The sequence below is a fragment of the Emiliania huxleyi genome (genome assembly GCF_000372725.1).
Source record: "Emiliania huxleyi CCMP1516 unplaced genomic scaffold EMIHUscaffold_289, whole genome shotgun sequence".
Taxonomy (NCBI): Eukaryota; Haptophyta; order Isochrysidales; family Noelaerhabdaceae; genus Emiliania; species Emiliania huxleyi.
Genome location: NW_005199861.1, coordinates 68,923 through 86,461, shown reverse-complemented (window position 1 = coordinate 86,461; position 17,539 = coordinate 68,923). Strand labels below are relative to the sequence as shown.

General features: G+C 63.3%; 6 protein-coding genes across 6 annotated transcripts; 3 read left to right on the top strand and 3 right to left on the bottom strand.

Annotated features, from left to right (window-relative positions):
• Window positions 1-23: 23 nt before the first annotated feature.
• EMIHUDRAFT_444070 (hypothetical protein) lies at window positions 24-1,318 on the top strand (the record flags this gene model as incomplete). The annotated part of the gene is made up of 4 exons (XM_005775941.1): window positions 24-69; window positions 440-506; window positions 589-726; window positions 935-1,318. Coding segments are annotated over 4 exons (255 nt in total), but the record flags the coding sequence as incomplete, so codon positions are not given.
• A 933-nt stretch (window positions 1,319-2,251) lies between these two features.
• On the bottom strand, window positions 2,252-3,453 carry EMIHUDRAFT_239472 (hypothetical protein; the record flags this gene model as incomplete). Its single annotated transcript, XM_005775940.1, has 3 exons — window positions 2,252-2,323; window positions 3,006-3,094; window positions 3,186-3,453. The coding sequence occupies 3 exons, from the start codon at window positions 3,451-3,453 to the stop codon at window positions 2,252-2,254; spliced, it is 429 nt and encodes a 142-aa protein (XP_005775997.1).
• A 441-nt stretch (window positions 3,454-3,894) lies between these two features.
• Window positions 3,895-6,685, bottom strand: EMIHUDRAFT_469494 (hypothetical protein; the record flags this gene model as incomplete). Its single annotated transcript, XM_005775939.1, has 12 exons — window positions 3,895-4,027; window positions 4,096-4,154; window positions 4,280-4,325; window positions 4,880-4,909; window positions 4,983-5,043; window positions 5,118-5,160; window positions 5,232-5,258; window positions 5,333-5,428; window positions 5,677-5,760; window positions 6,032-6,098; window positions 6,152-6,236; window positions 6,281-6,685. The coding sequence occupies 12 exons, from the start codon at window positions 6,683-6,685 to the stop codon at window positions 3,945-3,947; spliced, it is 1,086 nt and encodes a 361-aa protein (XP_005775996.1). The 3' UTR covers window positions 3,895-3,944.
• A 2,069-nt stretch (window positions 6,686-8,754) lies between these two features.
• On the bottom strand, window positions 8,755-9,198 carry EMIHUDRAFT_46060 (hypothetical protein; the record flags this gene model as incomplete). Its single annotated transcript, XM_005775938.1, has 1 exon — window positions 8,755-9,198. A coding segment is annotated over one exon (444 nt), but the record flags the coding sequence as incomplete, so codon positions are not given.
• Window positions 9,199-9,687: 489 nt separating this feature from the next.
• Window positions 9,688-10,454, top strand: EMIHUDRAFT_239468 (hypothetical protein; the record flags this gene model as incomplete). The annotated part of the gene is made up of 2 exons (XM_005775937.1): window positions 9,688-10,155; window positions 10,311-10,454. The coding sequence occupies 2 exons, from the start codon at window positions 9,688-9,690 to the stop codon at window positions 10,452-10,454; spliced, it is 612 nt and encodes a 203-aa protein (XP_005775994.1).
• A 590-nt stretch (window positions 10,455-11,044) lies between these two features.
• Window positions 11,045-17,151, top strand: EMIHUDRAFT_239467 (hypothetical protein; the record flags this gene model as incomplete). Its single annotated transcript, XM_005775936.1, has 13 exons — window positions 11,045-11,049; window positions 13,660-13,795; window positions 14,129-14,251; window positions 14,281-14,337; window positions 14,398-14,501; window positions 14,807-14,912; window positions 15,164-15,187; window positions 15,416-15,520; window positions 15,910-16,027; window positions 16,062-16,190; window positions 16,368-16,411; window positions 16,541-16,616; window positions 17,099-17,151. 13 exons carry the CDS (start codon window positions 11,045-11,047, stop codon window positions 17,149-17,151), a joined length of 1,080 nt encoding a protein of 359 aa, XP_005775993.1.
• Window positions 17,152-17,539: the final 388 nt, after the last annotated feature.

Genomic DNA, 17,539 nt, shown 5'->3' with positions numbered 1-17,539 from the left:
CAGCGCGCAGCTGTGAACAGGCGTCGCCGAGAACTTTCGCGCGAGCTCGCCACACGACACCCCCAACCGGCGCACGCCCCCCCTCCCCCCTGCCCCCCCTGCCCCCTCTCCCCTCACCAGTAAGCAGTAATAGGTAACACGACCACACCCCAGACGGGCGTACGCACTCTCTCCCCTCACCAGTATAGCAGCAGTAGGCAACCTTGATTCCAAGACCTCTGGCCGTTCTCCACACCGCTCCAAGCGACTACAGCGACACAGGGGACTTAGACGTGGCTTGAGCATCCCCTCGCCAGTCATCATCGAGAGGTATAAGGGGGGTCACACATACCGCGAGTACATCCTCGCCCCCACATCTCGGCTGCATCTCCCACATCTCGGCTGCATCTCCCACATCTCGGCTGGATCTCCCACAGCTCGGCTGCATCTCGGAGCGTAGGATGCCAGCAGACGCTCGAGCCGCGGGCAAGGACGACGCGCTGCAGCCGCCGACGCCGCCGCAGCACGTGAGAGTTTCCACCGGCCGACAGAGGCGGGGTGTGGGTGTGAACGGCGTCTCTTCACGCACCACGGCTGCTGAGTGAACAGGTGCGTGTCCCAGCGAGGCCGGTCCTCCCTCCGCCGGCCGCGCTGCCCGCGGCGGTCGGAGACAAGAAGAAGGGCGGCGAGGCGGCCGGCACGCAACCGGTTACGCGGCCGGCGGGCGCGTCTCCGAGTCTGTCGCAGGTGCGGGGCGGGGCTGAGAGCAAACTAAGTGAATACACACGCCTACCCCCTTGGGTAGTCGATTGGGTAGACAGATGGGGAGGGTGCTGGGAGCGTGCCCCCGCCCCCCGCGGTAGTGGCTGAGCAACATAAGTGAATTACTCGGTGTGGACACACGCCCCGCGGAAGTGGCTGTCGGCGTGGCAATGTCTCCGGACCGCTGTCGCAGGTGACCGAGCTGAGCAACGACATGGTGTGAGCATGAAGAACAGACGGTGGGGGGGGGCGAGGGTGGTGGAGTCTTGTCCAGAACACCTGCCTGTGTGCTGCCGGCGTTGTGGGAGGCGAGAGCGAAGGGGGCCATTCTAACAGACCATCTCATCGCAGGGAGCGGCGGACGGGCAGAGGTGAGGGAAAGAGGGCCAGCAGAGAGTGGTAGCTGGTCGAGGGAAATTAATATTGCGCGCCAGGAATTCTCCGGCGACCGCGCAATCGACTTCCATCCGGGGGGGAGACGCGGACGGATCGAGCGGACAGGGAGAGGCACAGGCAGCGCCTACCATGTAGTATCACAGCACTGTCAGGTTAAGGTGGTTCTTGAGAGTTGTGAACGAGCCCGCTTCTCTCAAAGTCGCATGGGGACGTCGCCAATCGGAAGCGCACCCACATGCCCCTCAACCCGTCGACGAACGAGACATCAAGGTCCCGAACGCCCCAATGGTCCCTGGGATCGAACTGCTCGCGCCCCCCGATTCGCGTCTTCGGGAGCCCCGATTCGGCCCCACCACACTGATAAAGACCACCGGCCAGTTGACGACACACTCCTAGACGCCCGCCGATGAAGCTTGGAGGATGTATGGAGGAATGGTAATGACCTCTCCGGATTGGTTGAGCCCCGGCATCGACGGTGGGAAGAGGGAGGATCCCCGCCCCTATCCCTCAGTTTAATCCCCGAGAGGAGAGGCAGAGCCTCTGGCGCGGTGAGACCACCCGTAAGCTCTCAAGGCCGACCCCCCCTCTCCAGTTCAGATCACGACCCCCTCGGAGGGGGCCGGACGAGGCGTACCCCGAGGGCCCCGCTCTGTCCCGGCAGCGGCGCGCGCGCACACACAAAGACGCTGCCCCCTCACACCCCGCACCGCACATCACACACCCCTCGTGGCCGTTCTTCAGTCTGCGGCCAGGGCGCGCTGCACCGGGCCAACCTGCGGCCGTCGCTACGAGCGGCGGGGCTCACCGCGGGGCAGCGCGCCGACGACGTCGAATGCGCCGCCGTGGCATCTCGGCGCCGACGACCAGGCTCAGAGGATGACCCCGGGTAAGTGTTCCCGTGCCTCGACAACTGCCGCTGGTAGGCGCGCCGCGCCAAGCCATGGCGGGCGCGCCGCGGCCGCGCGCAACCTTCGTTACAATGCCAACCGCGCGCGGCCGTCGACCGGCAAGCACACGCCTCGACTCGGACACGGTGTTCCGAGGGCAAGGGAGAGGGGCTGGCTCCTAGCCCGAGAGGGGAGCTTCCGAGACCGACTACAAGACCACGCACGCATCATCCCGCGGCCTGGCGGTCGGCGGGATTGCAACCAGTCTTCGCGTGCCGCCTGTCGTTCGACTCGGGCGCCTTGGGCGTCGGGGTGGCGAGCAGGGGACGCGGCTCTGAGCGCCCAGCGACGCGTGCCGGATGGAGTCCGGCCGCGGGTGACTAGGGAAGTTCGCTCAGGATGTGTGGGGGGGGCCTGGTGGGTAAAGGGGGGGGGGGGAGCCGTTGGGTCACGTGACCAGCAGCGGTCACATGACCAACGGCGTGCGGCGTGGACGTGCGCGTGCGGCGGCGCGGGCGCGAGCACGCGGGGCACGTGGGCGGCGGCCGGCGCGAGCACCTTCGGCGCGACGGGCGGCGCGGCGGGGCCGCCGACGCCCGCGCCGAGCACGGGGCCCTGCCCGACCTGCGGTGGGAGGGGAGGTGGGTCGGACGAGCACGCGGGCTAGGCGCGCGGCTTGTGTCGTGCGTGCGCGCGTGCGCGCGAGGAGAGGAAGGGGGCGGTGCGGCGGGGAGGGGGATACCTGGGGCGGCGGGGCAAAGGGCGCGGGCGCGCCGCCGAGCACGCCGGCAACGCCCGCCGGCTGCGGCACCTGCCGGACAGTAGGGGGGGGGAGCGTGGCGTGGGGCAGAGGGGAGCGAGGAGGGGCGAGGCGACACAGGACGAGCGCGCGCGTGCGCGCACGTGGGCGGGCGGCGGGCGGCGGGCACGCACCTGGAAGGGCACGAGAGGCACGAGAGGCCCCAGAGTCGAGTGCTGCACCGAGTTGACGTTGGCGCCGTGCTCGAGCAGGAGAGCCGCCGGCGGCGCGAAGTGCAGTCGGTCAGCCGGCGCCGGTCCATCGCATGCCGCTGGCGCCGGGCCGTGCGATCAGTCGAGTGAAGGGTTGGCTAGCCTTGCCGTTCAAGATGAAGCCCGCCATGTCGGCATCGGCTGCTGCACGTTGAAGGAACTGGGCGGCCGAGCCGACGACGGGCACGATCCGCTTGCTCTCCTTGTGCTGCAGCCACGGTAGCTCGCGCAGCATCCGCCAGCCGTCCTTGCAAAGGTAGCCAACGACGCCTCGCGAACCCTCGCCGACCAGCTCGAGCATGTTGTTGTAGGTCGGTTTGGTGTTCTTGCCGAACATCTGCGACAGCGCGGACCTGCCCGCGACCACGTGGACGACGCCCGCCGAGTCCACGAGCGTCCATGATGGCTCCAGCGCCATGATCGACGCGGATCTTCGAGGTGTTCAAGCGGGCGCCGGTAGATCTTCGAGGTGTTCACGTGGATCTTCGAGGTGTTCAAGCGGCGGTGGAAATGACTTTCCTCATCAGCGAACCTCCGCCCAGCAAAAACTCAGGACCCGCTGACGGTGACAATCGTTGGACCAGGGCCCGTGGTAGACTTTCGACGCGGTGAGGCTGCTCTCTGAGCATGTGTGTCATCGGAGTCACTTGTATTACGATACCACCACGCCGCCACGCTCGCAAGGGCCGCCTAAGCGCCTAAGCACCCTAAGCACCCCCCCGCTTAGGCCGCTTAGGCGCTTAGGCGAGTGACGGCCGGCTGCCCGGGGCCTGGCGTGCCTCCGCCGTGGGCTGAGCGCCCGGGAGAGCCACTCTGCAAGTGGTGTGCGAGCGTGTAGCCTTTAGCGTGCAGTCGGCCAATACTGAATAGTATGCGCGCGCATCTCTCGGCTGAACAGCTTTCTCGGGGCTAGATCTCGTCGAGCGTGCGGCACACGGCGGCGACAAACTCGCCCGCCGCCCGCGGAGGCTTGGCGAGATTGTGCGACGCGCCTGTGAGATTGCCCGAGATGACCCGAGATGACCCGAGATTGAAGAGGTGCGTGAGTGCGGCTCGCCGCCTGCTAGAATAAGTGCGGACGCGCCGTTCTCTGCGCCGCCCGCCGCTGCGACGAAGCGCCTCGCAGAAGGGGAGTCGAGATATGGCCGAGATATAGCGGAGATGTGGCCGATGTATAGCCGATGTATGGCCGAGAGGTATAGCCGAAAGATATCCGAGATGTGTCCGAGATGTGGCGATGTCGCCTCGCCAGCAGCGGCACGTCGACGGACGGCGGGACGTACTCGTCGCCTGACTAATTAATTACTTAATTAATTAGTTAGTTAGTTAGTTAGTCGACGGACGGCGGGACGTACTCGTCGCCTGACTAATTAATTACTTAGTTAATTAGTTAGTTAGTTAGTTAGTCGACGGACGGCGGGACGTACTCGTCGCCTGACTAGTTACTTAATTAATTAATTCGTCAATTATTAGTCGACGGACGGCGGGACGTACTCGTCGCCTGACTAATGAAGGGTGATCACTTCCCCAAGTAAGAATGAGTAGGCGTCAGCCTCGAGCAGGTGTTCGTCGCCTGACTAATTAATTAATTAATTAAGTATGACTGAGTAGGCGTCAGCCTCGAGCAGGTGTTCGTCGCCTGACTAATTAATTAATTAATTAAGTATGACTGAGTAGGCGTCAGCCTCGAGCAGGTGTTCGTCGCCTGACTAATTAATTAATTAATTAAGTATGACTGAGTAGGCGTCAGCCTCGAGCAGGTGTTCGTCGCCTAATGGATGACGGGTTGCCAATTAATTAATCACGAATTCGCAGGCGTCGACCGCCAGCATTGTAGTCGTAGCCTCCGGAGAAGCAGAAGAGAGTGCGCAGGCCTGCTCTCACGGCCAGCGGGTGTGAAGACGCGGCGCATGACAGCGTGCGGCGGCAGAACAGAGTGCGGCGGGCCCGGGTGGCTCGGCGCCGTCGCCCTCTGCCCAGCGAGGCCCATGTGGCCGAGCTTCGCGGCCTGAGACCAGACGCGGAGACGGTGTGACTGGCGGGTAGCTTTTAGCGCTGATGTGGATGCGGCCGCGCTGCTGCCAGCTGCTCGTCGGTGAAATCGGAGGAGAAGAGGTCGTCTGGTCTGTTCACAGCCAGAGGTGTGAACACTCCGCCGATCCGAGCCCGAGGGGCAGGGGGGGGGGGGGAGGCTGCCCGTCGCGCCCCACCAGCGACGCGAACCTGTTCACACCTCGAGGCTGTGAACCACACACATGCCTCGCCCAGCCCTGCTGGCTTCAACCACCGGCAAGCACCTCGAAGCGCTGATTGGGACGAATCCGTAGTACTTTTGGCTGAGCAGCGCCTCGCCCTCGCCCGCCGCCAGCTTCGCCTCCGCCTCCGCCAGCAGCCTGTTCACACCCCGCAAGCGTGTGTGAAGAGACGCGGATCACTGCTGCCTCCGCTGCCTCCGCAACCATCCCCGTGCCGAGGTGTATCTGCTTATCTCGGCTGCATCTCGGCTGCATATGGGCTGTCGCTCAGCTGCATATCTCGGCTGTCTCTCAGCAGTATCTCGGCAGTATCTCGGCAGTATCTCGGCTGTATCTCGGCTGTAACTCGGCTGCATCTCGGCTGTATCTCGGCCGTCTCTCCCCGCCTGCCGCGTGACCCGTCCGAGTCTTGCTCGACAGTCTGCGACTCTCGGTCGCTCACCGGCGCCTGCAGCACCGCCGCACGGACCCTGCTCCGCAGTTAATCAGCAGTTAATTCGCAGTGAATTCGCAGGTAATTAGCAGTTAATTCGCAGTTAATTAGCAGTTAATTAGCAGATAATTAGAAGTTAATTAGCAGTTAATTAGCAGTTAATTAGCAGCACCGCCGCACGGACCCTGCACGGCGCAGCTCGGGCGTCGGATGTGTGAAGTAAGGTATGAACCAACGGTGGATACCGCATCGCAACTCCGGCCGTATCTAAACAGTTGACGCGAGCGACTCATCGACCCCTCACGCTCCTGCAGCGCAGCTCGGGCGGCGCCGTCCGCAGCAGCGTGACGGCGTCCTGGCAGCCGGTAGAGTGGCCTGTTCACAGCGGCGAAGGTGTGAAGAGGCGCCGTCCGGCAGCGCGGCGCCACTGCCGGCTGAGAGAGGAGTGGCGCCGACGAGTGCAAACTCTGCGTCGCCCTCTTCGCGGTCGGCGATGTGCCGCAGGAGCTGCGCCTGCTCACACGTGCATATGCGCTGGTAGTTGAACTCAAATTGACTGCTGCAGTTGTGTGTGTGTGTGTGTGTGTGTGAGTGTGGCGCAGCGGCGCCAGCTCGTCTGCGTCCCTCTGCAGCGAGGAGCAGCCGAAGCCGGCGTACGAGGAGGAGAGGACAGGCTGGACGAGCGACCAGCCTCTCTCGTCGAGCGCAGCGCCGAGCGCCTCGACGTATGAGCAAGCGAGCAGGCCGTCGGTGAGTCCGCCGATGTAGACGCAGTACTTGCGGTGCGCGTGGGCAGCTGGCGACTCGAAGGCCTGCAGCGGCGCCGGCCACGACGGGTGCTTGTAGCGATAGAGGCAACCGGAGAGCGGTGCGGTCGGCGAGGCGGCGGCGGAGGACGCGAGGCGAGAAAGGGCTAGGAGGCCCTGCGCGACGCGCCGCCTCGAAAGGAGGGCGCCGACCATGGCCGCGGTGACGCCAACGGCGAGCAGGCGCTCACGCGTGGCGTGCATGCAGCTGCTGTGGAAAAAAGAATTTTATTGACGTACGGCGCGAGCGGGGACACGGAATTCCAGCGATGGTGGTGTCCCCGCGCTGCTCGCTCGCCCGTGCGGAGGGCATGGCCGCGGAGGAGGCGAGTACGCGCTTGCCAGGCCTTCCACAGACAGCCTCTTGGGCAGACTGAGGGTCGGCTTTGCGTGGCGTGGCCCGTACGCTGCGCTGTGCAAAGCTGCGTATGCGGAGGGAGCATCCTGTGCTTCCACTGGGAGGTGCGCACCTCCTGCAGCTGGTGGAAGGCCGTGCCGCCGTGCGTCTGCTCCGTGGACAGGGCGGGGAGGCGACGCCGCAGCGCCGCAGCGTCCGCTGCACGCCGGTGCAGCCCTCTGCTGCCTGGTGGGCAGCATGCTGGTGCTGTGCGCGGTGTTTGCGAGGCGGCTCTGGCGCTGTACTGCCAGCCGCGGCGAGTGGCGCGAGGCACGCGCGGCGCCGCGCGTGGCCCGGACGGCGCCAGAGAGCGTGCATCCAAAGTTCCACGCTAGCTCCTCCTTCGTCACGTCTATCTTTTTGCAGTATCTCGCGAATGCCGTCCGCGCTTGCTGGGGTGTTATTGCGTTCGGATCCGCCCTGGTCCCCGCCTTGTATCCCATCTCCTTGCGGTGGCTCCTGTATGAGTCCCCATATGACCATGTGATTTCTTGGCCTTCCTTGACTCCCCTCTCTGCAAACAGGACCATCACCTGCGCAGCTGCCTTGCCTAATTGTATCTCCTCGTAGCGTACGAAGTGCGTCGCCCTCGTGCCTCGTTTCGGCTCATTCGATGCTGCAGGCCAGTCGAAGTTACACCGCGCCGCGACGCTGTCAAAGTCGTCCCCGCTCTCGTCGTCACTTCCATCCAGCTGCGTCCCCCCTGCTGCCGTGTGTCGTGATAGTTCGTCTGGTACCGTCTCTGGTGGCTGCGCCGTTCCTGTCCGGAAGATCTCCCCAGTGTAGATGCTACACACCTCAAATTTCTCTAGCCTCCTCGTCGCCAGTAGGCCGAGTTCCCCTTCCGCTATGCTAGAGGGGCCTACCTTCGCCCCTTCCACCGTGCCGCCCGTCGTTAGCATGGCCGTCGTTACTTTCGCCGCCGCCTCTGCTGCTTGTCGGCGGAGCGCCTCGCGCCTTCCCTCGTCTCCATGCTCCTGGTCTTGTTCTTTTTGTTTTCCTGCGCTTCCTGTCGCTGGTCCGGCGACGTATCTTGCCGTCTGCCTTCGCTTCCTGGCGGGCCGCGTTTCCTTCCCCTCGTCCCGTTTGTTTTCTCCTGCGTGGTCGCCCTCGCGTGCGCCGCTCGCCGTCTGTTCTCCTCTCTGCTCGCCGTCCTCGTCCCCTCGCTGTCGTCGCTTCCCTCCGGCGCTCGCCGCATCGTCGTTCCTATCACCGCGTTTCCTGCGCTGGCCTTCGCCTTCGAGCTCGCAGTGGGTCGTTTTGAGTGTCATCCCCATCGCTCTCGTCGTTCTGCCTCTCCCCGCTTCGAGGCGTCTCTCTGCCTCTTCCCTTTCCTTCTCCTCGGCATCACGTTGTCGATGTCGCCTCCGTCGCCAGCAAATACACGCATTCGCCGCCCACTCCATTTCTCGTATCCTCTCCTTCCTTTCCTTCTGTCCCTCTCTCAGGCGTTCTGTTTCCGCGGCTACTCGTTCCTTCCTCTCCGCCTCGAGTCCCTTCCTCTTCCCTTCCCGTACTTTGATTATTGATGCCGCCCCACCGGAGGGGAGCTCAAAAAGAAAAAAGCCGCACTAGTGGAAAAAAAGGAAATACAACTCGATGCAAACTGGTGGCGGACACGCACCACACGCACTAGGACACGCAGCTCCCAGAGTGATAGGCCGCGCGCTCCGTCCGTGCTCGCGGCTGGTGCTCGGTCTCGCCCCGGTCCCCGCCCTCTCTAGAAGTCGTCGCGCTTCCAGTCCCACCGGGCCGGCTCCACGGCCCTGACCACCGCGGAGGCGCCTCGCCCAGCGCCGGCACCGCCTCGGGGCTCGACTCGCAGCCGGGTGCCCATCAGGTCGTCGATGAGGGAGAGGGCGGCTGCGTAGTTTCCGGTAAAGTACCGGTGGTGGTCGTCGTGGAAGCGCGTGCCTCCAAACCCAGGCAGCATCCCAAAGCAGTCGAGCGGCGCGGGCAGGTCATACCCGGAGTGGTCCATCACACCCTGCGCCTGCACGAGGGCGAGCCAGCACCACCAGGCGCGCACCGGCAGGCCGTACAGCCGCGCCCAGAGCAGAGGCCCCGCCATCGCGCCCGCGGCCTGCAGCGCCATTTCCGCCGGGTGCACCGCGTGGGACGTCCACGCGAAGGGCGCCGTGAACTTGTGGTGCGGCTTGTGGACACTCGCGTACAGCCACGGCACCTCGTGCAGCGTGCGGTGGTAGCAATAGAAGGAGAGGTCGTGCAGCACGAACCACGCCAACGCCGTGAACGGAGCGCTCGCCAGCGGCGGCGGCTGAGCGTCCGAGGGGAAGAGGAGCCGGAGCAGCGGCGACGCGGCGAGGACGGCCGGGAGCAGCCACGCAAAGTTGAGCACGACCATGCGCTTCGCAGCCGCGACGTCCTGTCGAGGCGGGCTCGGCTGGATGCGCCACCGCGTCGCGAAGCCGGAGCGGTCGAGGACGGCAAATGGGAGGCAGGCGGCGAGGTAGGAGCCGAGGAGGACGGCGTACGTGCCGACGCCGTAGTGGAGGAGGACAGAATAGCTCCACATGGAGGGTGCGAAATCGATAAACCGGCGTAGCCAGAGCCGGGCCGGGGAGCGAGCGAGAGTGCTCCACGTGCTTGGACGTACGACGCGTCCTGAGTGTGAACGGAGATTGGATGAGCGCCCGGCGAGATGGGTCCCGGAGAGGGTTCCGGTTCCCTGGGTGTGTGGGGGGGGGGCATGGGATCCGGAGAATTGGTTTTTTATATCTGCGATTAGCCTCCTGTCGGCATGCAGGGACTTCCGCTGACACTGCTGTTCGCTGGCGCGGTGGCCTGGCGCGCCGGCGTCGCCGCGCCCGCGAGGCCGAGCCTTCCGCACAGCCACCATCAGCGGCGCGGCTCGCCGCTCTCCTTTGCGGTGCCGCCTGACGGAGAGAGCGATGCGTTTGGGCAGGCTCCGCAAGCGCCGCAGCAGCAGCCACCTCCCTTTGTTTCGTCGGACGAGGATGAGCTGGCCGAGGAGGAGGAGGGCGGCGCGCTGACGGGGAGCGGTCCGGCCTCGCCGGACGAATGGGGACTCGTCCGGCGCGCAGCGCTCACCGTCGGCATGGTCGTGCCGGCGCTCGTCCTCGCGGCGTCACTGCAGCGCGCCGGCGAGAGGGCGATCAGCGAGGCGGACAGGCGAGCGATCGTGGAGGCGATCCGGGAGGACGTGGCGGTGCTGGAGGGGTACGCGGAGACCGCCGCCGCGTATCGCGTGCGGATAGGCCTTTGCGGCCGCGGCCGCGGAGGGGTAATTAGTTAATGGTTAATCAAGTGCTCGGGTGCGGTCGCATAGGCCTCGACGCGGATCGCGACGCCGGAGACGGCGAGGGGGGAGGGGGGAGGGGGAGAGACACCCGCCACGAGCAGCGCGTGCTCACAATCCTCCGGCTGTGGGTAGGCGACGGCGAGCGGTTGGTCGTCGCTCCCACGGCCGATTCGCCAGAGAGGCTGCGGTTGGCGGTGCAGGAGTACCGGAGGCCGTGGACAGAGACGCTGCCGTGGAGGAGGTGACAGGCGGAGGCAGGAGCGAGGAGGACGGTGCCGGATCTGGACAGCAGGACGTGGCGATGCCCCAAGTTGGGATGCGACACGGACATCTGCGACGGCCGACTGCAGCAGCGGCAGCGAGGCCTCCGCCGGCGCCGCGAAAGGCTACACCGTGCACGGGAGGGGTGGTGGAGGGGCGCGGGGGGGCGCCGGAGGCTGTGTCCTGTGAGCGGTTGCCTGTCGGCGCGCGCGCGCACAGCACTGCTCGCGACGGGTTCGGTTGATGCTCAGGCGAGGTGGTGCGGCATAGGTTGTCCTATTTGTACAGTTTACCAAAGCGCAAAATTCGAGCACTTGGAGCACTTGGAGTGCAGTCGGTAACCTCACATCCAGGGCCGGTGAGCTGAGAAGCGCATCCAGCGGGCCGGATGATCGGGATCGGGCTACGGGCTAGAGAGCCCTGACCCCTAGCTAGGGGGGTGCGCATTCGCAGGGCAAGGGCCTTAAAGTAAACACGGGTCTCCGAGGGTTAGTTCTGCGCTTTGGGTGTCCCCTAGCGGCGGAACGCCCCCTCTACTCGGAGCTAGTAAACACCAGACACTAGACACGTGAGCATGACGTACACTCTCACCCGACATCGCCACTCAGGGCTCCTCCGCCCGATCTCCCCACCCCCCATCCGAGGGGGCTCCCCTCTCCTCCCGGTCCTCCCTCCTGTTCGATTTCCGATGGTTCGGCGTCGGCTGCGGAGCCCGCCTTCCCCTCTTATACTTCTTCGACCGCGGCCTCGCCGCCGTCTCGTCTTCGGGGGCTATTCTTGTTGCCTCCGCCTCCGGCGATCCCGTGCCCGACTCCTCGGGCGAGGGCGGCGGCATTCGATCGCCACGCCGCCCCTCCCCGGGGGGTGGGGCCAGCTCTCTTCGGACGAGGACTCGCGCCCGCCCCCGCGGTCTCTCTATCGTCCTCGGCTCGTCCGCGATGGCGATGGCGATGGCGGTGGCGACGGAGGGGGAGGCGGGTACGAAGGGGGCGGCGGGGACGGTGGCGGCGGAGAGGGAGGCGGGGGGGAGGGTCGATGGGTGGGCGGTCTTGGTGGAGGTGGCCAGGGAGGGGGTTGCAGAGGCGGCGGCAACGGAGGAGGTGGAGGAGAGGGGGGCGAGGGTGATGGTGAAGGTGGCGGCGACGGCTGTGGAGAGGGAGGCGGCGGAGGAGGCGGGGGGGTTGGTGTCGGCGGCCACGGATGAGGTAGCGGCGGTAAAGAAAGAAAGAAAGAAAACACACAACCCAAGGGAGGGATGGGAGAACGGCACGCCGCCACCACACAGGGATTTTAAGGAGAGGAGTGTGGTGCGCTAGCCGTCGCCCACCCTGGGGAGTCTGCCTCTTCGTATCTCTTTTCGCAGTCTCTCGCCGCTTCTCGCTGCAACCTTCATGCCACCTCGCGGCCGTCCCACTCTCGTCGGTCTCTCCCTTGTCACTTCCTCCTCTGTCGCGTCGTTCTCTTCTGCCTCGTCCTGCGACGCCGCCGCCTGCCGGTCCCTTGTTCTCGCGGCTTCTTTCGCCTTGCGCAACTCCGTCCTCCTCGCGGCGTATCCTGGCCCCTCGAGTCTATCAAGCTCCCCTCGCGCAAGGACCACATTTCTGACTCCCACTCCGATCATTTGCCTACACGTCATGTTGTTGCTCAGGTCCACTCTCTCTTCGAACACTCGTGCCTCTACGGATGATGCCGGCGCTGGGGTCCCCTTCGGGTGCATCGTGACATCTGACAACTGAATTTCCACTGGTTCGTCCTCCCCCGAGTCATCTTCCCCGTCCTCCTTCCGCTCGGCCCTTCGCTCGGTACGTTCGGTGTGGCTCACCCTCCATGCCGTGAACAGGCGCTTTATCCACCCTATATTCTTCTCTCGTTCCTCTGCCCTTGCCTTGGTCTTGTCGTTGTTTCGCACCCATGTCTGTATGGCAATCGAGGCTGCCTTCCCCACTACCTGAAGTTCACTCGTCACCTCTCCCGCGAGCTCCCTTCTCTTTCTTTCGGGTATGGAGTCCGTGAGTGCGGGTAGCGTGCAGGCAATCACGGGTGCTATTTTGTCGTACTCCTCTTCGGCGAGCGCCCCAAATCTAGACCCTTTCGCCTTTAAGGAGGCTGCCCTCGCTCGTCTCAGGAATGTGGCGGTGTCTTTTGAGTCCGGCGCCTCCCGTTCAACTCTTGCTGTCGCCCTCGCTGTGTGTTTGTCGAGCTTCCGCATGAAGTGACGCGCCTCTTCCTTATTTCCAGCGCAGCTGCCGCTCAGTATGTGCGCCAACGACGCCTGTGGTGGCTCATTGTCTTCTTGTTTCCAGTCGTCCCAGTCTTTCAGTTCCCCGCGTCTCCTCCTTGCCTCGCGCGCCTCTTTTGCGACCTCATCCCTAGCCGCTTTGCACGCTCTGCATCCCCAGAACGCACTTCTCGTGGCGGGGCCCCTCATTCCCCGTTTCTTTTCCCCCTCTAGAATACGCCTGTGGTGTTCCCCATGTGGCACCCCGACCTGTTGTCTCACCCTGGCCCCCAAGATCGTTTTGGTCGTCACATTGTGATCCCCGACGTCGTCAAATGTCGCCCGCCTGTCCTTCCCCCCGTTCTCGTCTGGTAATCTCATCTTATTATCCCATCGATGCTTGAGGCTGGCTACTGCCACTTCGCTCCACAACCGTCCCGCCACCCCTGCCGTGTGCGACCCCGGCCTCACTGTCTTTCGATATTGCTCGCACACCCACTCGTGCGCGCTCTTACACATGTGTCCGTACGTCCGTCGGTCCACTATCTCCCTCTTCTCTGCGTTCTCTGCCGCCTCCCTTCGCACCGTGTACATGCATGGCCGCGTCCGCACCGCTTCCCGCACCACTTTCGAGGCGTCCTCCGTGTCGTTATCCCCGAGGTGTGCTGTCGCCACCGCGTCGGCGTAAGCGTTGCAGGCTATTCCCACGTGTGCTGGCACCCACATGAAGACCACCGCCTCTAGCTTCGATCTATAGTAAGCGATCGCCTCCAGCAGGTAGCGGCGGTAACGGCGAAGGAGGGGATCGACAATTTCTTTTTCAGGTGTGCCGGTGATAGTACTAGCACGCGCCAGTTCGCACCTGTGTCGAGCCTGTCTGCTGTGAGAGAGAGTTCTTTTGTTTAAATTCTTTTTCAGAGAAATCGCACGTCTCGGCGCTGCCCGCCTCTCAATCTTCGCAGCCGCCCAAGCGCCATGCCTGCTGAGCCTGCCGCCGCGCACGCGGCCGAGAAGCCGCCGCTCACGTCGGACTACCTCGACTGCGCTCAGCTCCGCTTCTCCCTCGGCTGCACCACCGTGGCCGACAAAGCGCCGCTCAAGGCGCAGGTACGTGCTCGGGCGGCGCAGAGACCGCACGGGCCGTCGCCCCCGCCGTCGTGGCCGCCGCGGCACGGCCGCGCCTTGGCCTCGCGCCCTCGCCGCCTCTCCGCCGCGCCACGCCTCACCAGCCTCAGCGAGGAGACCTGACACCGCCCGCCCGCTCCGCCCCGCCCGCTCGCCCGCAGCTGCTGAAGCAGATCGAGGAGAAGGAGATGGCGCCCTTCTACCGCGCCACCTGCGAGGCGCTCGGCTGGGAGGCGACCGCACCGCTCGCGCAGCGGCGGAGGAGGAGCCTTGTGCGCCCCTTCTTGGGACCTTCTCGAGACTTTCTCTCTGCAGGCGGATGCCGCTCTGCTCGCGAAGCTGGAGGCGGCCAACGCGACGGAGCTGGCGCGGCTGAGCGACGCGATCAAGACGGCCGAGGAGAGCGGGGGGAGCGCGGGGTGTGTGGAGCGGCGCTTTGTGCTCACGCCCTCTCTTGCTGTGACCAGGAGAGCGAGGGGGAGTCGGAGATTTGCAGCGCGATGCTGGCAAAGGCGGAGCTCCTGGTGCGGACCGGGAGGGTGCGCTCAAGACAGCAAGAATGAGGGTGGGGACGCTGCTGACAGGCGGAGTTCCTGATGCGGATCGGGGAGCGGGCTAAGGCGCTCGCGGCGCTGGAGGAGACGTACGCCAAGACGGTCGGCTCTCGGAGCAGCGGCCGCTCTGCAATGTGCCTTCCACCGGTCAATCGTTTGAAGTGCCCCACAGGTCCGCAGCGTGTGGGCCTTCTGCTTCAGTAGTTGGCCAGTGATAACTGAGGAGTCTACTACTGGCTGCACAGGTCGGCCTCGGCCCGAAGCTCGACCTCCTCCTTACCAAGCTGAGGCCCGCTCTCTCTTCCCTCGTCGACGAGGAGCTACGTGCGTTCTTTAATGATTAAAAGTATCAATTGATCAGGCTCGCTCTCTCTTCCTGCATCAGCAAGGAGCTGACGCGTGTTACTTATGTAGTGATTACTACTCATTGACCAATCAGGCTCGCCCTCTTCTTCGACGACAAGAAGCTGACCGCGGACACCATCGACGCTGCCAAGGGCCTGCTCGACCAAGGCGGGGACTGGGAGCGGAGGAGCCGCCTCGAGGTGCACGGTGTGGCCGTCTGCGAATTAATGCTTAAGTAGTGGCTGGGAGTGAACAGGAACCGGCTCAAGGTGTACGAGGCGGTCTTCCACATCTCGACACGCTCGTTCAAGAAGGCGGCGGACCTCGACTCACCTATGAGTTATTAGTTACTATTAATTTTTAACCAAGTATTCACCAACAGGCGGCCGAACTCTGCTCCTCGACTCTCCACCTATTAGCTATTAATTACGAAGTATGTATTAATCAGCAGGCGGCCGACCTGCTCCTCGACTCGGTCGCGACCTTCACCGCGACGGAGCTGATCTCGTACAACACACTAACTAGGAATGAATTAATAATTAATTAATCAGGTCGCGACCTTCACCGCGACGGAGCTGATCTCGTACAACACACTAACTAGGAATGAATTAATGATTAATTGATCAGGTCGCGACCTTCACCGCGACGGAGCTGATCTCGTACAACACACTAACTAGGAATGAATTAATGATTAATTGATCAGGTCGCGACCTTCACCGCGACGGAGCTGATCTCGTACAACACGTTCGTGCTGTACACCGTCACCACGTCGCTGCTCTCGCTGCCGCGCGCCGACCTCAAGAGCAAGGTCATTAGTAATAATTAAAAATTAATAATTGATACTGGAGCGCCGACCTCAAGAGCAAGGCGAGGACTGATGAATAATTAAGTTGATAGTTAATACTAGTGCGCCGACCTCTAGGAGAGAGCAAGGCGAGGGAATAATTAAGTTGATAGTAATTAATACAAGAGCGCCGAACTCAAGAGCAAGGCGAGGAGGATCTCTGAATGATTAATTATTAATTATTAATGACTATTCAAGTAGTAATGAAGACCTCAAGAGCAAGGCGAGGAGGATCGCTGAGTCATACTCAGTCCGTGGCTCTTCTGTGTAACGACTCGCTCTCTGCAGGTGAGAGAGCAGTCACACTTGACTGTGACTCAGCTGTCTCAGCAGTGTCCTCTCGCTCCCTGCAGGTCATCGATGCGCCCGAGATCCTGCAAGTGTTGGGCGAGATCCCGCACCTCGCCAACCTGCTCAACGGGCTGTACGAGTGCCGCTACCGCTCGCTGATGGAGGCGCTCCTCGGGATGCGTTCATCAAGTAGTTGTGATCGATTGGTGACAAGTTGAATGGGTTGTTGTTATTGCTGCGGAGGCGCTCGTCGGGATCGTCGACTCGCTCTACGCCGACCGGTACATGCACGCGCACACGCGCTTCTACTGGAGGGAGCTGCGGGTGCCCGCGTGCAGCCCGGGTCCTCGAGCCGCTCCTTAGTCAAATAGTTAACGAATTGTTAATTCACCGCCAGGTGCTCGCGTACAACCAGTTCCTCGAGTCGTACCGCTCCGTCTCCCTCGCCGGCATCGCAGCCTCCTCTTGAGAGCCTCTCTCCTGACGGAACAGCAGATCACTCACCGGAGCCCTGCCGCAGGCATGGCGACCTCCTTCGGAGTCTCGGCGGACTTCCTCGACAAGGTGCGCTCCGGCTCCAGTCATAGCTAGTCCTTGATCGAGGGTTCACAATTCACATTTGATTTGGAAAGGAGCGCTCCGGTTTCAGTCATAATGAATCCTCGGTAATGGTCAAACATTTGATCTGGCAAGGAGCTCTCCGGCTTCATCGCGGCGGAGCGGCTCTCGTGCAAGATCGACAAGGCCCGCCGTGGCCGCCAGGCGGGCGGTGCCGGCAGAGACGCTCATCTTTGCGAGACTGTGCTTCTCAGGTGAACCTGGTCGTCTCGTCGATTAATTAAGTATTAATTATGAACTTCACGTAATTAGCTTAATCTCAGGTGAATCTGGTCGTCTCGTCGACGCGGCCCGACAAGCAGTCGGCCCAGTTCCACTCGGCGATCAAGCAAGGCGAGATCTGCACGAGAGTGCTGCGAGATTGTTGCGAGATTGTGCCCAGTTCCGAGATCAAGCAATGCGAGATCTGCACGAGAGTGCTGCGAGATTGTTGCGAGATTGTGCCCAGTTCCGAGATCAAGCAATGCGAGATCTACGCCGCAAGAGCCGCTCGAGAGGGTGGCCGAGATTGCGCCGAGATCAAGGGCCGAGCAACCGGTTTCGGACGCCAACTCAGCTGCTCAGCGAGTTCGCTGCTGCCCAGGCGACCTGCTCCTCAACCGGCTAATGAACTATTAATTAACTATTAATTAGGCGACCTGCTCCTCAACCGGCTGCAGAAGCTGTCGCGCGTCATCAACGTCTGACGACGCCCGACGGAGGCGAGGCACGCCCCCGCGCGAAGTTGGGCGACGCGCAATCCGCAGGGCTGCGCTTCGCGACTTGCGCGCCCCCTTCCCGTCTTGAACGCTTGTTCTCTCCAACTGTTATGTCTCTGCCGTGCACACATGCACACGGCGTGCCTCGAACCGCCCGGAGTGTCTGTTGCCGCATGCAATGGCTGTCACACCCCGTTCCGCTGGAGAACACTTAGTCGGAAGGTGTCCGGGAAAAGGTGATTTTGCTGTTGCGATTCACTCAAGGCGTTTGCTTTTCCTCCGGCTCTCAATGAAATCATGTCGCTCCAACCTCACTCGCCCCCGCCCGAAAAGTCAAATGCGCGCGCCGCGCCGCGGGCTCGCTCAAATAGTACAT